Source organism: Schistocerca nitens, chromosome 3 (assembly GCF_023898315.1).
Source record: "Schistocerca nitens isolate TAMUIC-IGC-003100 chromosome 3, iqSchNite1.1, whole genome shotgun sequence".
NCBI lineage: Eukaryota > Metazoa > Arthropoda > Insecta > Orthoptera > Acrididae > Schistocerca > Schistocerca nitens.
In genome coordinates, this window is record NC_064616.1 from 762481004 (window position 1) to 762494989 (window position 13986).

At 37.0% G+C, this 13986-nt stretch overlaps 1 protein-coding gene across 3 annotated transcripts in view; it reads right to left on the reverse strand.

Moving 5' to 3' along the window:
- Positions 1-13986, reverse strand: part of LOC126248759 (extended synaptotagmin-2-B) — a 163675-nt gene that overhangs the window by 76793 nt on the left and 72896 nt on the right. The window contains exon 9 of one of the 3 annotated variants that reach the window (XM_049950111.1): positions 12443-12528. The exons of the other annotated variants lie outside the window; for them this stretch is intronic. Within the exon in view, the coding sequence (XP_049806068.1) occupies positions 12443-12528 (86 nt within the window). The remainder of the gene's footprint in view (positions 1-12442; positions 12529-13986) is intronic. 3 annotated transcript variants of the gene reach the window in all.

Here is a 13986-nt window from a genome sequence, read left to right on the forward strand (position 1 = left end):
AAAATGAAACAGATGGAAAAAAAGTAAGTAAATTGTTTATTATTTCAAAAGTAATCACTGTAATTATCAATAAATTTATCCCACTGTGAGGCAAGATGGTCAACAGCATCATGCAAAAATTTTTGTGGTTGTCTACAGAACAATGATTGAACCCAGACAGGCACCTCTCCAGACGAAGGAAATTGACAACCACTAATGTCTTCATTCAGCATACCAAAAATATGAAAATGACACTGGAAGAGGTTGAGATTTTAGGGAGGATGTATAAGGGCTTCCCAGTAAAACTTCTGCTGCATAGTCAGCATAATGATTTTGGCAACATGTGCATGGTCTTCCCATACTATTTTCATTTTGGTGCCCTGAAGAAAGATATTCATGGCCATGTATTTGCTTTGGCTGAAGAAGTGCACAACTGGGTACAATGATGGTTCCATAGCAACTGTAAACATTTTCCCATGAAGGCATTCACCACCTTGTTTCACAGTGGGATAAATGTATTAACAGTTATGGTGATTACTTCTGAAATAATACACAGTTTACTTTACTCCATCTGCCTTGTTTTCCATTTGACTGCTCCTTATAAAAGACACATTTTTTCCCTTCCCTTTAACGACATGATTCCACAGAGGTAATCACATACACTCCCCTATCAGTTAAAAAATAGTCTTTTCACCCACATGTTCCTCACAACCTCTTGCACCATGGGTCATACCTCTTGAAAGACGCAGGTGCATACCTATCTCATGCATGTATACCATAACTACTTGAGTAATCTGGCACCCATTGACTGGGAAAATTACACGTTTATCATAGGGGGCAGAAGCAAAGGCTCGTGTGAAGTTATTCTAGGAGTGCTCTCAACATACAACCTTGAGCAATTGGTTAGAAAACCAACTCGAGATGGGAATGTATTAGACATCTGGGAGACAAACAGACCTGATCTTTTTGAGGAAGTTAATCTAGAAGAAGGTATTAGCGACCATAATGTCGTTGTGGCTTCTATGTCAGTGGAAAAAAAAAAGCTAAAGAAACAGCGCAGAGTTTTCTTGTTTGGGAAAGCAAATAAATGTGTCATTAATGATAGTTTAGACAAATGTGGGTGATAATGGCTGTGTCCCTTATGACTCTGGAACATAACTGTTGTTATAGTAGAGCTACTTATTTCTTACTACACATTTTGAGAAGTCTGATTCATATATGTTGAAAAAGTGATACCTTACAGTTAAAACAACAGCAAATTCAATTACATACGAGGGGAGGTCGAAAAATTTCTAGCCTAACAAATAAAGAATGACAGAAATTTCGTAAGACCAATTTATTTTTCAATATAATAACTGTGTGCACTAATACACTTGCGGGCATGCTCGGATAACTTCTGCAGGTCTTCGATTTCAAGTCCAACCAAGTGTTCACAGCATCAATCACTGCATCATCATTGTCAAATCGTCATCCTTTGAGATCTTTTTCTCTTTTAGCTTTGGGAAAAGAAAAAAGTCTGATGGAGCCAAATCTGGAGAATACAGCAGATCATGTAGCAATTCAAACCTGCAGTCATGTGGTTTCCAGTATTGCGAGGGCTTTGTGCACCAATACACTGTCCTGATGCGAAAGAACTCCATGTGCCAATTTTCTGCGCCTTTTTTCTTTATCTCTTCTCTCAAACGGTGCAGGAAGGTGCAATAGTATGATGCACTGATAGTTACCATTTCTGCATCCCAGAAGACCAATGCCATCACCTTACCAGATGATATTTGCACCTGGAAAGTTTTTTGGGGGTAGGGGATGAAAGATGTTTCCATTGTTGTGACTGTTGTTTTGTCTCAGGATCGAAGTGGTGAACCCACATTTTGTCCAGTCTTACGTAACTTTCAACAAAACCATCTTCATCCACTTCAAATTGACGGACAATTTCTTCACAACACTGTAGACACCCTTGTCTCTGATCTTCATTCAAGTCTTTTGAGACCCACCGAGATGAAACTTTACACATTCCCAAAATATCCACAACAATGTCATGAGGACACCCATGGGAGATTCCAAATGTGCTTTCAATGTGCTGCAACGTTGTTTGATGATCCTGCACAATCGTATCGTGGATTACAGTCACTGTTTCATCAGTGGCAACAATGACAGGCCTTCCACTCCTTAGCACATCTTCCACACTCGTTCTTCCACGTTTGAAGTCAGACACCCAGTTTTTCCCTGTTGCACGAGACGGAGCACTGTCCTTAAGTGCATTCCGCATGTTCTCCGCAATTTCCTTCAGCGTCATTCCCTTAAAATGAAGGCATTCAATCGCAGCACAGTTCTCGATTCCCTTGATATTCGGCATTTTGCTTACACTATGGTGTACAACACATCCTAGCAGTAAAACTAACAAAGCTGGAGCCATGAAATTTGACTTGCATACCCACAAAGGGGCACCATAAAAGTAGGTGGTGCTGTTTGTATGAGACATTATGGTAACTGAAACCCTGGCAGATTAAAACTGTGTGCCCGACCGAGACTCGAACTCGGGACCTTTGCCTTTTGCGGGCAAGTGCTCTACCATCTGAGCTACCGAAGCACGACTCACACCCGGTCCTCACAGCTTTACTTCCGCCAGTATCTCATCTCCTACCTTCCAAACTTTACAGAAGCTCTCCTACGAACTTTGCAGAACTAGCACTCCTGAAAGAAAGGATACTGCGGAGACATGGCTTAGCCACAGCTTCAGTAGCTCAGATGGTAGAGCACTTGCCCGCGAAAGGCAAAGGTCCCGAGTTCGAGTCTCGGTTGGGCACACAGTTTTAATCTGCCAGGAAGTTTCATATCAGTGCACACTCCGCTACAGAGTGAAAATCTCATTATGGTAACTATCCTGCTAGAAACTTTTTGACCACCCCTCCCTTTCTTTCTTTCTTTCAGGAATAATGACAAAAGATTATCTTTGCTTGTTTTCGTAACACTTAGTTAGTATCCCACTAAAACGGGGGACTGATGACCTTCGCTGTTTAGTCCCCCTTAAACATCCCGACAACCACCACCACTAAAACAAAAATGGTATTCTTCACTTGCCTAATGCTTAACATAACTTCAACATAGAAAAAGAGAAAATTTTGACTACCATATTTACTCGAGTCTAAGCCGCACTCGAATCTAAGCCGCACCTGAAAAATGAGACTCGAAATCAAGGAAAAAAAATTTCCCGAATCTAAGCCGCACCTGAAATTTGAGACTCGAAATTCAAGGGGAGAGAAAAGTTTTAGGCCGCATCTCCAAATCGAAACAAAGTTGGTCCACAGTAATATGAGACAATTTAGGTAGAATGAATGACGATACAGCTACAGTAGTTTGGTTCGAGTCGTAAGTTTAGCAGTTAAGCTTTACCAGGTAGCCATTGCTATGCGTCAGGCGCTCCGTCCGTATTTATACGGGTACCCTTCCTTTTTCACGTGCTTCGTCTGGTTTGAATTGATTGCTTATTTTCCTTTGATCTGATAAGCGCAGTTTTCTTTGTTATAGGTGTTTACGTCACTCTACGCTGAAAATGCATTACTGTACTGTGTCATGCATTGTTTGTCGTACTCTGATACTGCATGTTTACGGCCTGTCGCCAATCGCGGCATGGCTTGCTTTTGTGCGCGCTACCGCCACTTACAAAAAAGAGAGAGAGAGAGAGAGAGAGAGAGAGAGAGAGGAATCGTCTTATTAGCGAAACAATGGCAAGAGACTGCTACTTGTTGTTACTTACACTGCTGCTTTCTTTGATAATGATCAACAAGAACCAAATAATAGAATGCGTACGATAGAAGATGTTCTGAACGAGAGTTTAGCGAAAATTTTTCTCCATTTGAAAATCTTTGCAGGCGCCTCTTTAGTACATTACATTCTGCACAGAAATTAGTCATCTTGGATTTAAAAATCTAGTCAATTGCCTCGCTTCATTTCTGACTGTATCACTGTTTAGCATAAGAATAATACGAATATAAACATGACATGATATGTATATTCTTCCGTGTTTGCTGTTGTCTCACTCTAGTTTTGTGGTTTATTACGCAGACAGGATTTAAACGAGATAGCAGCAAACACGAAACAATACATGGCAAGATGTTTATATTCGTATTATTCTTATGGTGACGAGAATACTGCATGTGATTCACAATTTACAAAAGTTCCTATTAGCAACCATTTCTTCTCACGGATAAGAAAAAAATCAGAACGTTGAGTTGGCCATATTGACAAACATCCTAAAGATTCTTGCCAGTCGGGTTTTCGTAGTACATTGAAATGCTGCTACATTCGAAGATGAACAATACGGAATTTGTATTTACTTCGTTGGATAATGTATTAAAATGCAGTGGTCGAAATTCGGCGCGGAGAAAAAAAGCTTGTCTTCCACTTTTTTTAAAAATTTATTTACTGACGCAGAGGTTTTGGCGCCAGTATTTATTTTTGTGCCTACAAAGCATGCCTGTGTAGCGCTACATATATTCGACGGCAGAACTAAGTTGTGGCGGCACCCACCGACATTTTTAAGAACTTCCGCTTGCTTTGCACTCGATTCTAAGCCGCAGGCGGTTTTTTGGATTACAGAAACCGGAAAAAAAGTGCGGCTTAGATTCGAGTAAATATGGTATTGTTCCAGATCTTATAGTGCAATGTGCATTGAAACTTAATGGCGATTCTTAACATTGAACTTTTTACATGAAGGAAAACTTCTCTTAATTTTCTTCTACATTTAGATCAAGTTACTAATCCTAGCACCACACTGAATGTTTGTCACGATATTATTGTATGTTCATACAGTTAGGTTTAGGTTAATCTTTTGTAAAATACATAATATGTGAATATATGTTACAAGTTAAAACTGGTTTAACTTGTCATTCATAATGTATGCTGTATATACACTACACAGATTTAAGAGAAGTTGTTCTCAAATATATATGCCTCCCAGTTCAAACATGGTTGTAACAAATCATTGTAAAGTTAAGATATTACACCTGCAATATTCTTCTCGTGCAGTTTACTACTTCATCTGCACCAAGCAAATTCAAACGAATAAAGCCCATGTTGTAAAAAAATATAGGTGCCATGGGCAACATGATATTTTGCATAATGATGCAATATAACACAATTAAAATCCAAGCAGTGTTTTGGAAGCAACAGAAAATTTGGAGTTTGGATACTGATTGTACTGACTCAATACAGATATGAAATTATTAACAACTGCAAGTATAATTTTGGAAATATTAATTTGCATATAAAGTAGTGATGGTGATGGGATGATTACATTTTTCGTCTTCTTGATTATAATAACCCTTAGTTCTTTACAAAACAAAATAAAGAAAAGGTATCAAATATGATAATACCAAGTTGGCTAAATACTAAAACTATAGGCCTGGTTATTTCTATGAGTTAACAGAGCAACACAAGTGCATGAAAAATATGGTATAAATCCTTTAAATAGTTTTGGTTGCATCAATATATTTTGGAGGCTATGCATAGCATTGGGTGATATCTCAAACATAGTGAGAGTGTCCTAATCAAAATTTTTGAAGTCAGAGTCAAACATTTTTCGGCCCATTAAACTGATTTTCAACTCGCATGTTCAAAGGCAAAGTTGTTTTTACTTCACATTAAACTGTCTGTCATATCCCCTCACAACTGACGCAATAAGTTGTCTTTTAGTTCAGAGGAATGCAAGGACATATTTCCACCTGAAAGAGGACCTTTCCTAGTGGAGCTATGTTTCACTTTTTTTTTTAAAACATCACACAGTATCAATAGTAAATTTAGCATCTTTTATCAATTATGAATGAGCCTAGTACACTCTAGTAGTCATATTAACAGCACATGCATATGCGTGTGTGCACCTTCCCCCCCCCCCCCCCCCCCCACACACACACACACACACACACAGGGAGAGGGAGATTTAAGTTCACCTTGCATGCTTAAGCGTACAGTAAACAGAAAAAGCCCTTTTTGAATGTTACTAGATATTTACTGCAGGAGAGATGACAGTACAATATATGCAAAATACACTTTTATAAATCTGAAAATGGTTGAAGTGTTAAATAGATAACACCCAACACATTTCAAAAGTCAATGGACTATATCTATTGTCAACTGAAATGGCAACAATTATAAAAATATGAACAAAAATTAAAGAATAAATATATGAAGCAACTGTAATAATGCATAAAATCAATAATTATTGTGCAGTCACATAATTTATGATTTCATTTTTTCCTTATTAACAATATCTTTTTACATAATCAATACAAATCACAGCTATATGCAGTAGCCTAATGCAATCTAACTTTTACAGATCTGCATAAATATCACTCACTATCTACAATGCATATACCATAACATTCCATTCAGTAACAACATTACAAAAAGAACAAAGTCCAAGAAATCAAAACTTACACTTCTAAAATTGGACAAGAATTACATTTATTTAATGGTTATTTCTATACGCCATAATGAAAGACATTCATGTAAAGACAACATCAATTTTAAGCTGTTACATCTTCTGAGAGCAGCTTTATGCAACACAGTCACATGTGTGTCCCCAACTATGTTAGTGAACAGAACAAAGATGTTAGTATTATTTGCTGGAAAGTGCCAAAGATATAAAAGGCACTGCAGTTAAAACAAAAGAAAGTTCCACTGCAGACTGTGAAAAGAACTGGACCACCTGAACAACAAGAAGCACCATTCTCTGGGTGAAATAGCACACAAAGTAGAAAAACAGACTGTTGTAAGATACACAATCACATGCAATATTGGAGAGAAAGTAGTTGGAAAGATGAATGACAAAAGAAAATTAGTGGGAAGTAAAAAACCACTGAAGCTGATCATGCTCTAATGCTAACTTGTAACAAACCAGTTTGCACATCGTATATCACAGAAGTTAATTTCTTAGCAATACTGTCACACAGCACCTTTTACATTTATAGAGCTACTTCATGGAAAACTTAGCTTTTAATTTCTTTTTATACTTTAAAATCACACATAAGTTGCCAATTAAACCTATTTCATTATCTTCTTCTACTACAGTATTTTACTCTTAAAATTTCCTTTGCTCTCTCTTGCTTTCCACTACACTCAGACACTATCTATCCCATTTCTAACCAATATAACTTTATGAGCATATAAGAAATATTACGCTGCAGGAAAAGAACACACACAGCACCCAGTTTATTGAGCGCATGCTGCTTCTGTAAACAGTTGTCAGACGCTACAAGAGTACAAGATAAATAAATACTGAAGGCATTCTTTAGTTTTGCTGCACCACAGTTGTAATAATAGTTTAATTCTATACGGTACCCTCCACGTTTACAATAATTTAATTTTAAAACTTACCTATAATTTTTACATGTGTTCAAATAGCTGATATTGATATTAGGTTTCTATACCATGTTGTTTTACAATGTTTTAATCAATATAAATTTACAAAATTTCCACACTTTGTATAAGCTGCAAAAATAACTTCTGAGGTGTACATATCATCTACAAATGAAACTGGAACTAACAATATATAAGGTGTACGTTAGGAGTATTGACCCTGGCTGTTGAGACACTTGTCCCACTGAGACACAAGGCTGTGAAAGGCTGTCTCATAAAATTCTCAGGGCTGTGATGTTAACCCGTTCCACAAGTACAGCTGGACGTTGTCATCCGAGGTGAATCATGTGCTGCTCAGAGCCTTTTTAAGGGGTCCAATAATGACGTAATCACAGGGAGAGAGGTCCGGACTGAATGGAGGGTGGCTGAGAACCTCCCATTTATATTTCTGCAGGAGTGCTGCCACTGTGTTGGCCGTATGAGGCTTTGCATTGTTGTGGAGCAGAATGACCCCACAGGTGAGATTGCCTGGTAGTTTCAATTTGTTCACTTGGCGAAGGGTGGTCAAGGTTAGCAAGTAACGCTGGGCATTCACTGTTGACCTGTGCTGCAGGAAGTGAATCAGAAGGGGGCCACCTTGGTCCCCTTAAAAAGGCTCTGAGGGGCAAATGATTCACGTCGGGTGATGTGTTTCATGTCGGACGACGATGTCCAGCTGTACATGCGGAACTGGTTAACATTGCACCCCCAGGAATTTTATGAGACAGCCATTCACGGCCTTGTGTCACAGTGGGACAAGTGTCTCAACAGCCAGGGTCAATACTACTAACATACAGGTACTGGTTTCTGTAATTATGCCTCTGGATCATTTCTTTTTGAATACACCTTATAAAACTAGGTAATAACTGTCAATCTGTTATCAAAGGGTATGTATGATGTCACATAGAACTGCACCTGTAGGCTTCTTAGGTGTTATCTGTGAAACTGTACTTACTAAATATCTGATAGGTTACCACCTGTGATAACAGTGTTGTGGTAATCAAATTTAACAAAAAGAAAGGAATGTAGTTTTGGGTGTAAGGTCCCATTGCTGTTGAGGTCATTAGAAACAAGGCACAAGCTCACATTGGACAAGGATGGAGCAGGAAATTGGCCATGACTTCACAGAAGGAACCATCCCCTTAAAATTTAACAGCTGAACCAAAGGCTCATATGTGCAATTTAGTGTGGGCTGCACGATTCTGTAGAGACAAGATGCAGTGAAAGATAAGCTCCTGAGTCTATGAATTTTCACCTGTCACTTCAGGTTTCTTAACATAGAGCACATTACAACAATCCGACAAATTCTAGACATAGAAATAGTTGAGATATGAAAAATTGGATGTTGTACAACTAGATTACCACAAATACAAAACTAGCCACAAGCACTGACACTCACAAAGTGCTAAGAAAAATCATCAGATGTACCAGTTAGACATGTGAAAACCTCGATCCACCTCACTAAAAAGGAGATCTATGGTTACTACACATAGTCACTTCCAATTACTAGCTACAATCAGATGTGCAGACACTAATCTATATGTGGTAACATAGTTTTTTTCTTTTTTAGTTAAACACTTCATTTTATGATTTAATAAACTGAAGCTATATATGACAAAAACCTTACTGAACAACACCTACAAACATGCACTAAGCATTATTTAACACTGTCTGTTAGAAGTTAGGAATGTTACAGACTGCTGCCAACATTGAAGACAGGAAAATCTTGCCATTTAAATCATGGTACTCAAATGAGAATATGGAACTGTTTCTGCTGAATACGTATCCAGTGTTGTGATCACTGTACTTTACTCAGTTCATATTGTTTGATATGTCACTGTGTGCATTTAAAACTAAATAGCAGCAGGAGAAAGTAGTGGTTCTCCAGCTGAAAGTGAGTGTGATAATTCGCTTTGTTGGAGATGTAGTAGCCACCCCAACAATGAACTGTGAAATAAATACAGAACGAACTTACAGTCCCTTATAAGGATGTTATCCAGAACATCCGACATTCACAGCCAAGGAACTATATGAACATTTAATATGCAGTACAGCTTTGACTTCACCAGTAACTGATTTTTGACGGGTATAACATTGCTGTGTGCCTCTGAAATCCAGAAAATTAATTTTTTTCTGAATAGATGTTCAGATGAGTACATTTCATGATCCTAATTTGTACATTTCAAAAGGCTCATTTCCATGAATAACAATGTACAAAATACTGTCTGATGGTCAATCTGAAATGCACTTGTAGTTATCTTCATAAATATAACTTCATAAGCATGCTTATTTATGTGCAGCTTTCACTCATTAAATGATGGTGATAATACAAGTACTAATAAACATTGCTATGTCTAAAGACTTCCTGAAGTGCTACTTTGAGTGGAAATGTATGAAAATAACAACAACAGGAGGATCTTTTTAAAGACAAACTTTTCTCAGATACCACATTTCTCAATAAATAAGTCATAATTAGTACAACTGCATTATCACACTTGACATATAATAATGTGACCTATTGTGATAATTAAATGGTTAAAAAGTATGCAATGCTAATTCTACATTATTTCTAGTAATCTTATTAAAACATACTGTGTTGTGGAACAGGAGAGAGAGAGAGAGAGAGAGAGAGAGAGAGAGAGAGAGAGAGAGACTGACCCCTACAGCTGCAGCAAACAACTTACCATAAAGGAGCATTGTAGAAGTGTATACATAATTGGGAGGAAGGGACACAATGGTCTCAGAAAAAAAAAAAAAAAAAAAAAAAAAATTGCAAGAAAAAAAGAAAGAATAATGAGGACCATTATTCTTTTAATTTAGTAACAGCTATTGTGAGCAGAAAATTTTTACTTTAGTGGGACTGGAAGGCCGTGCTATGATCATGAGATGGTACACAGGACAACCTGTTACTGTAAGTAATAAAAGGCGGCGGAATAGCTGTTCCCGAGACAATATCTAATGTGCAGCAGATAGAGTGTCAGGGAACATACAGATCAATTGTAATCAAAGTGACCTTGTTATCTGTGGCAAATTCTTTGGGAACTATAGCTAGTAACAGCCCACAATGAGGATGATGGAGGAATTTCTGATTCTATTAACTTCAATTGATATGTTGTCAACAACTACTATCTCAATGTTTGCAAAATATGTGAGTAATAATAATTCACATAATAGTAGCCAAACAGAGTGGTACTGTACACAATCATAGTGATCTGATTGCTGAAACTTGCGTATCCAGTAACCATTTATTAGTTTGGACCATGTTGGGAGCAAAATTTATTTTGTAAACGGGAAAACGAATTACATTTCTTTGTCAGTGAAATTAGTTTTATGGACTATGTGGAACTGGATGCTGATTAATTTCTCTGAGCAAAACCATAGTTACAGTACATAAGTTTATGGCACTTGAGTATTTGAGATTTTGCATCTGTCCATTTAATAAGCGAAAGATCACAATTTATTAATGACTTTAGCATCCTGCTACCAATTTGAAGGTAACAAATGAGTCATGAATGTGACTAAGGAGGATATACTGAGTGAAATGTTGATTTACATGGGCTCTTGGAGGAAATTACAGATGCCAAGAGCGTGTACCTGTGTTACGGGGCCACATGGGAACAGCCATTGCTTGTAAGTTTGGTCTTGGAAAAGTAATTAAGAGATGAGGTACTGTTGCAGGGTCTGAACAAAAGAAATAAGAAAAATAATATCACATTTACATGATTAAAAATAGTACACTGAAATAATCTCAGTGCATATTGTTAGTAACACACAAAACTGGGTGTCAGTGGGAACCTCACGCAGCTACATGGAAGTGTTCTGAAATAATGTAGGAAGAACTTCAGTTAAAAAGATATGAATTTGTCTAGCCATCTCCAATGAAATCACACACAAAAGAACTAATTTTGTTTTATTTTCAGGAATGGTTAAAATTCTGACTTAGCAAACACATGCAGGTAGTAAGATCCTATAGCAATGTATCTGGATCCTAGTGGTAAACTTTTTAATGACAATTGCTGCCACCATCTGCACCCTGTGAATTTAGTTATGTGCCCATTTAAGCATGTTCAGCACATTACTTGAGATTCAAAAGTCCATTCATTTCCTTAGTCTCAAGTGATGGCTCACAAATACATCTGGTTCACAACTGCAACTTATCTGGGAACTTTTCATAAGCAAATATACAGTCACCATTAGTAACAGAATGTGGTACAAGTGTGTACTTTATAAAAGAAATCAATCTGCAATATGTTACATTACAGGATCTTGCACTTTTTATATTTTCACCCATGAATGATGGTGCTGTGATATTATTATTTTAAGGTATCATTAAGCTTTTTTTAAAAAATAATCAACAGCAGCTTAATTTGAAATGGAAACTTTTTCACATAATATTCTTAATATACTGACTAACTTTTCATTCAGATTGTTCAGTGTGTGTACAGTCAACTGTGATGGGCACAAAATATTCTTTCTATCTTCCATACATTCATCATTTTAGAATGCTGCACATGTGTTATCAAGAACAGATTACAATCAGACTGTACATTATCCTCTAATTGCAAATAAAATTTTATTTTGGGCTTATTTAAAGTACAAATAAGATAATATAGTTAACATACAATTTCTGAAACAATGAATGCCTGTCATCAAAATTCATTAGTTACTGACAGATCCTAATCTCCATCATGAAAAAAATGAGCATAATAAGCACCAACCTGGTTAACTATTCAGATAAAAATTGTATACAGGAATCTCACTTGTCACAATGCTGATCCTGCATCCTGGACAAGTTCTACATTCAATTCTTTAATTCCATGTGTGGAATGAGGCCTTTCTCTAAAAAAAATTAAGTTCATTCATCTTTCATGTATGACCATGGAGATGCTCCTGTCTTTACTTTGTTACTATAACCCAGTCCCAAATTTACAGCAAATATGAGAACGAAGATTTGGTTAACACAGATCAACGTGTTTGAAAACACCCAGTTTTATGTCACACATTACATATTTATTTGCCTCATTAAAGATCATGCTGAAATGTGGGTAGGTGAAATATGCTGGATTCTCACCTGCCAAGACTTTCATCCGCTGAAGAGTCATCATAATCCATCAGATGCAACAGAAGCTCTTGGCTGCGTGAGTCAAACACGATGCTCTGGGGGTGCAAGCAGGCTCACAAACATCAAAGCAGTAATGCCACACACAGTAAATACGCAGTATACTCATAAAGCAAAAATAAAAAGTATTCATTAACCTCATATGCTAAAAACCACCTAATCTTTGGGATGACGACATACTTTAAATACAATGAAGAGTTTTAGAACAGTTCATGCATGTTTCAGGAAATTAAATGTGAAATTGCAGTTTCGGGGACATGACAGCTGTGTTTATGCAAAATTTGGGATATTAGAGGATTATTTGTAACAACTATTTAAACTGAATCTAAGGGCAGTTAAAATAGAATGAGATGCCTCTTCAAAACATCTAGAAAGATTATAGACTGTGTCACCTTGTACTCTTAAGCATAGTATAGTGAGCACATGAATAGTAATATTATCTGCTGTGATTTACAACCAAGTTAATCCCATTCTAACTGACAAATCTTAGTGCATTAAACTCTTACTTCAGACAATAAAGCATTCCTAATCTACTAAATTGCATAATTTGCACAAAAAGGGCAGCTATCAAACAAAATGGAGTAAAATATATGCATATAAAATCTAAACTACGAAAATTTACATCGGCTCTGAAAATGTGGTTTTTTAGTTTCAATATTAATGGCAGTCTTCACTGAGGGGAGCATGTACTACAAAATATGAATCACTTACTACAAAAAAAATCTTCAATTTGACTGTAAAATATCACTGTAGGTCCTTATACAATTAACTTTGCCATACTTCAAAGCACTTAACAAGGACCACCAACATTAAACCTATTTTTAAATTAATTAGATAACAACAAACCTAAAATAGCTCACTGTAGGTTATTAACTGCATGACACCCATTACAGATAAAGACTGAAGTAGTTTGGTCTGCATGCAATGATATCTAGTTTTCAAACAAGCAAAGTGAGTAACACACAAAAAGACATCAAATTAAATTTTGGCTTCAAACTACAACTGGAAATAAATGTGTGTGGTTGTCTTCCCTTCAGTGAATTGTTTTGGGAAAGTATTGGTGAGTTTACTTCAGAGATTATGAAATAAATTACTATTTCAATTTTGAAAGTCCTTACTCTTAGAGAGTACCCAAGAAACTGCTACCCACAACACCCTAGCCATAAATCATAAAATAATTTAATCATCTAACAAATTCTATTCACCTTATCCAAGCTTTTAAAGGAAATTTTCTTAGTTATACCCAGAAATTGGCTCTGACATTGTGGAAATGTAAAATATTGTGCTTCCAATATAGGTCCTGGGGATGGGAGGGAGTGGAGATGAGGTCCTGGGGAACAGAGAGAGAGAGAGAGAGAGAGAGAGAGAGAGAGAGAGAGAGAGAGAGAGAGAGAGAGAGGGGGGGGGGAGGGGGGATGGGGGGAGGGGGGAGGGAATAGGGTATGCTGACAGACAGTCAAGGGCAGCAGGGCAAGCAGGGAATGAGAGTGAAGATA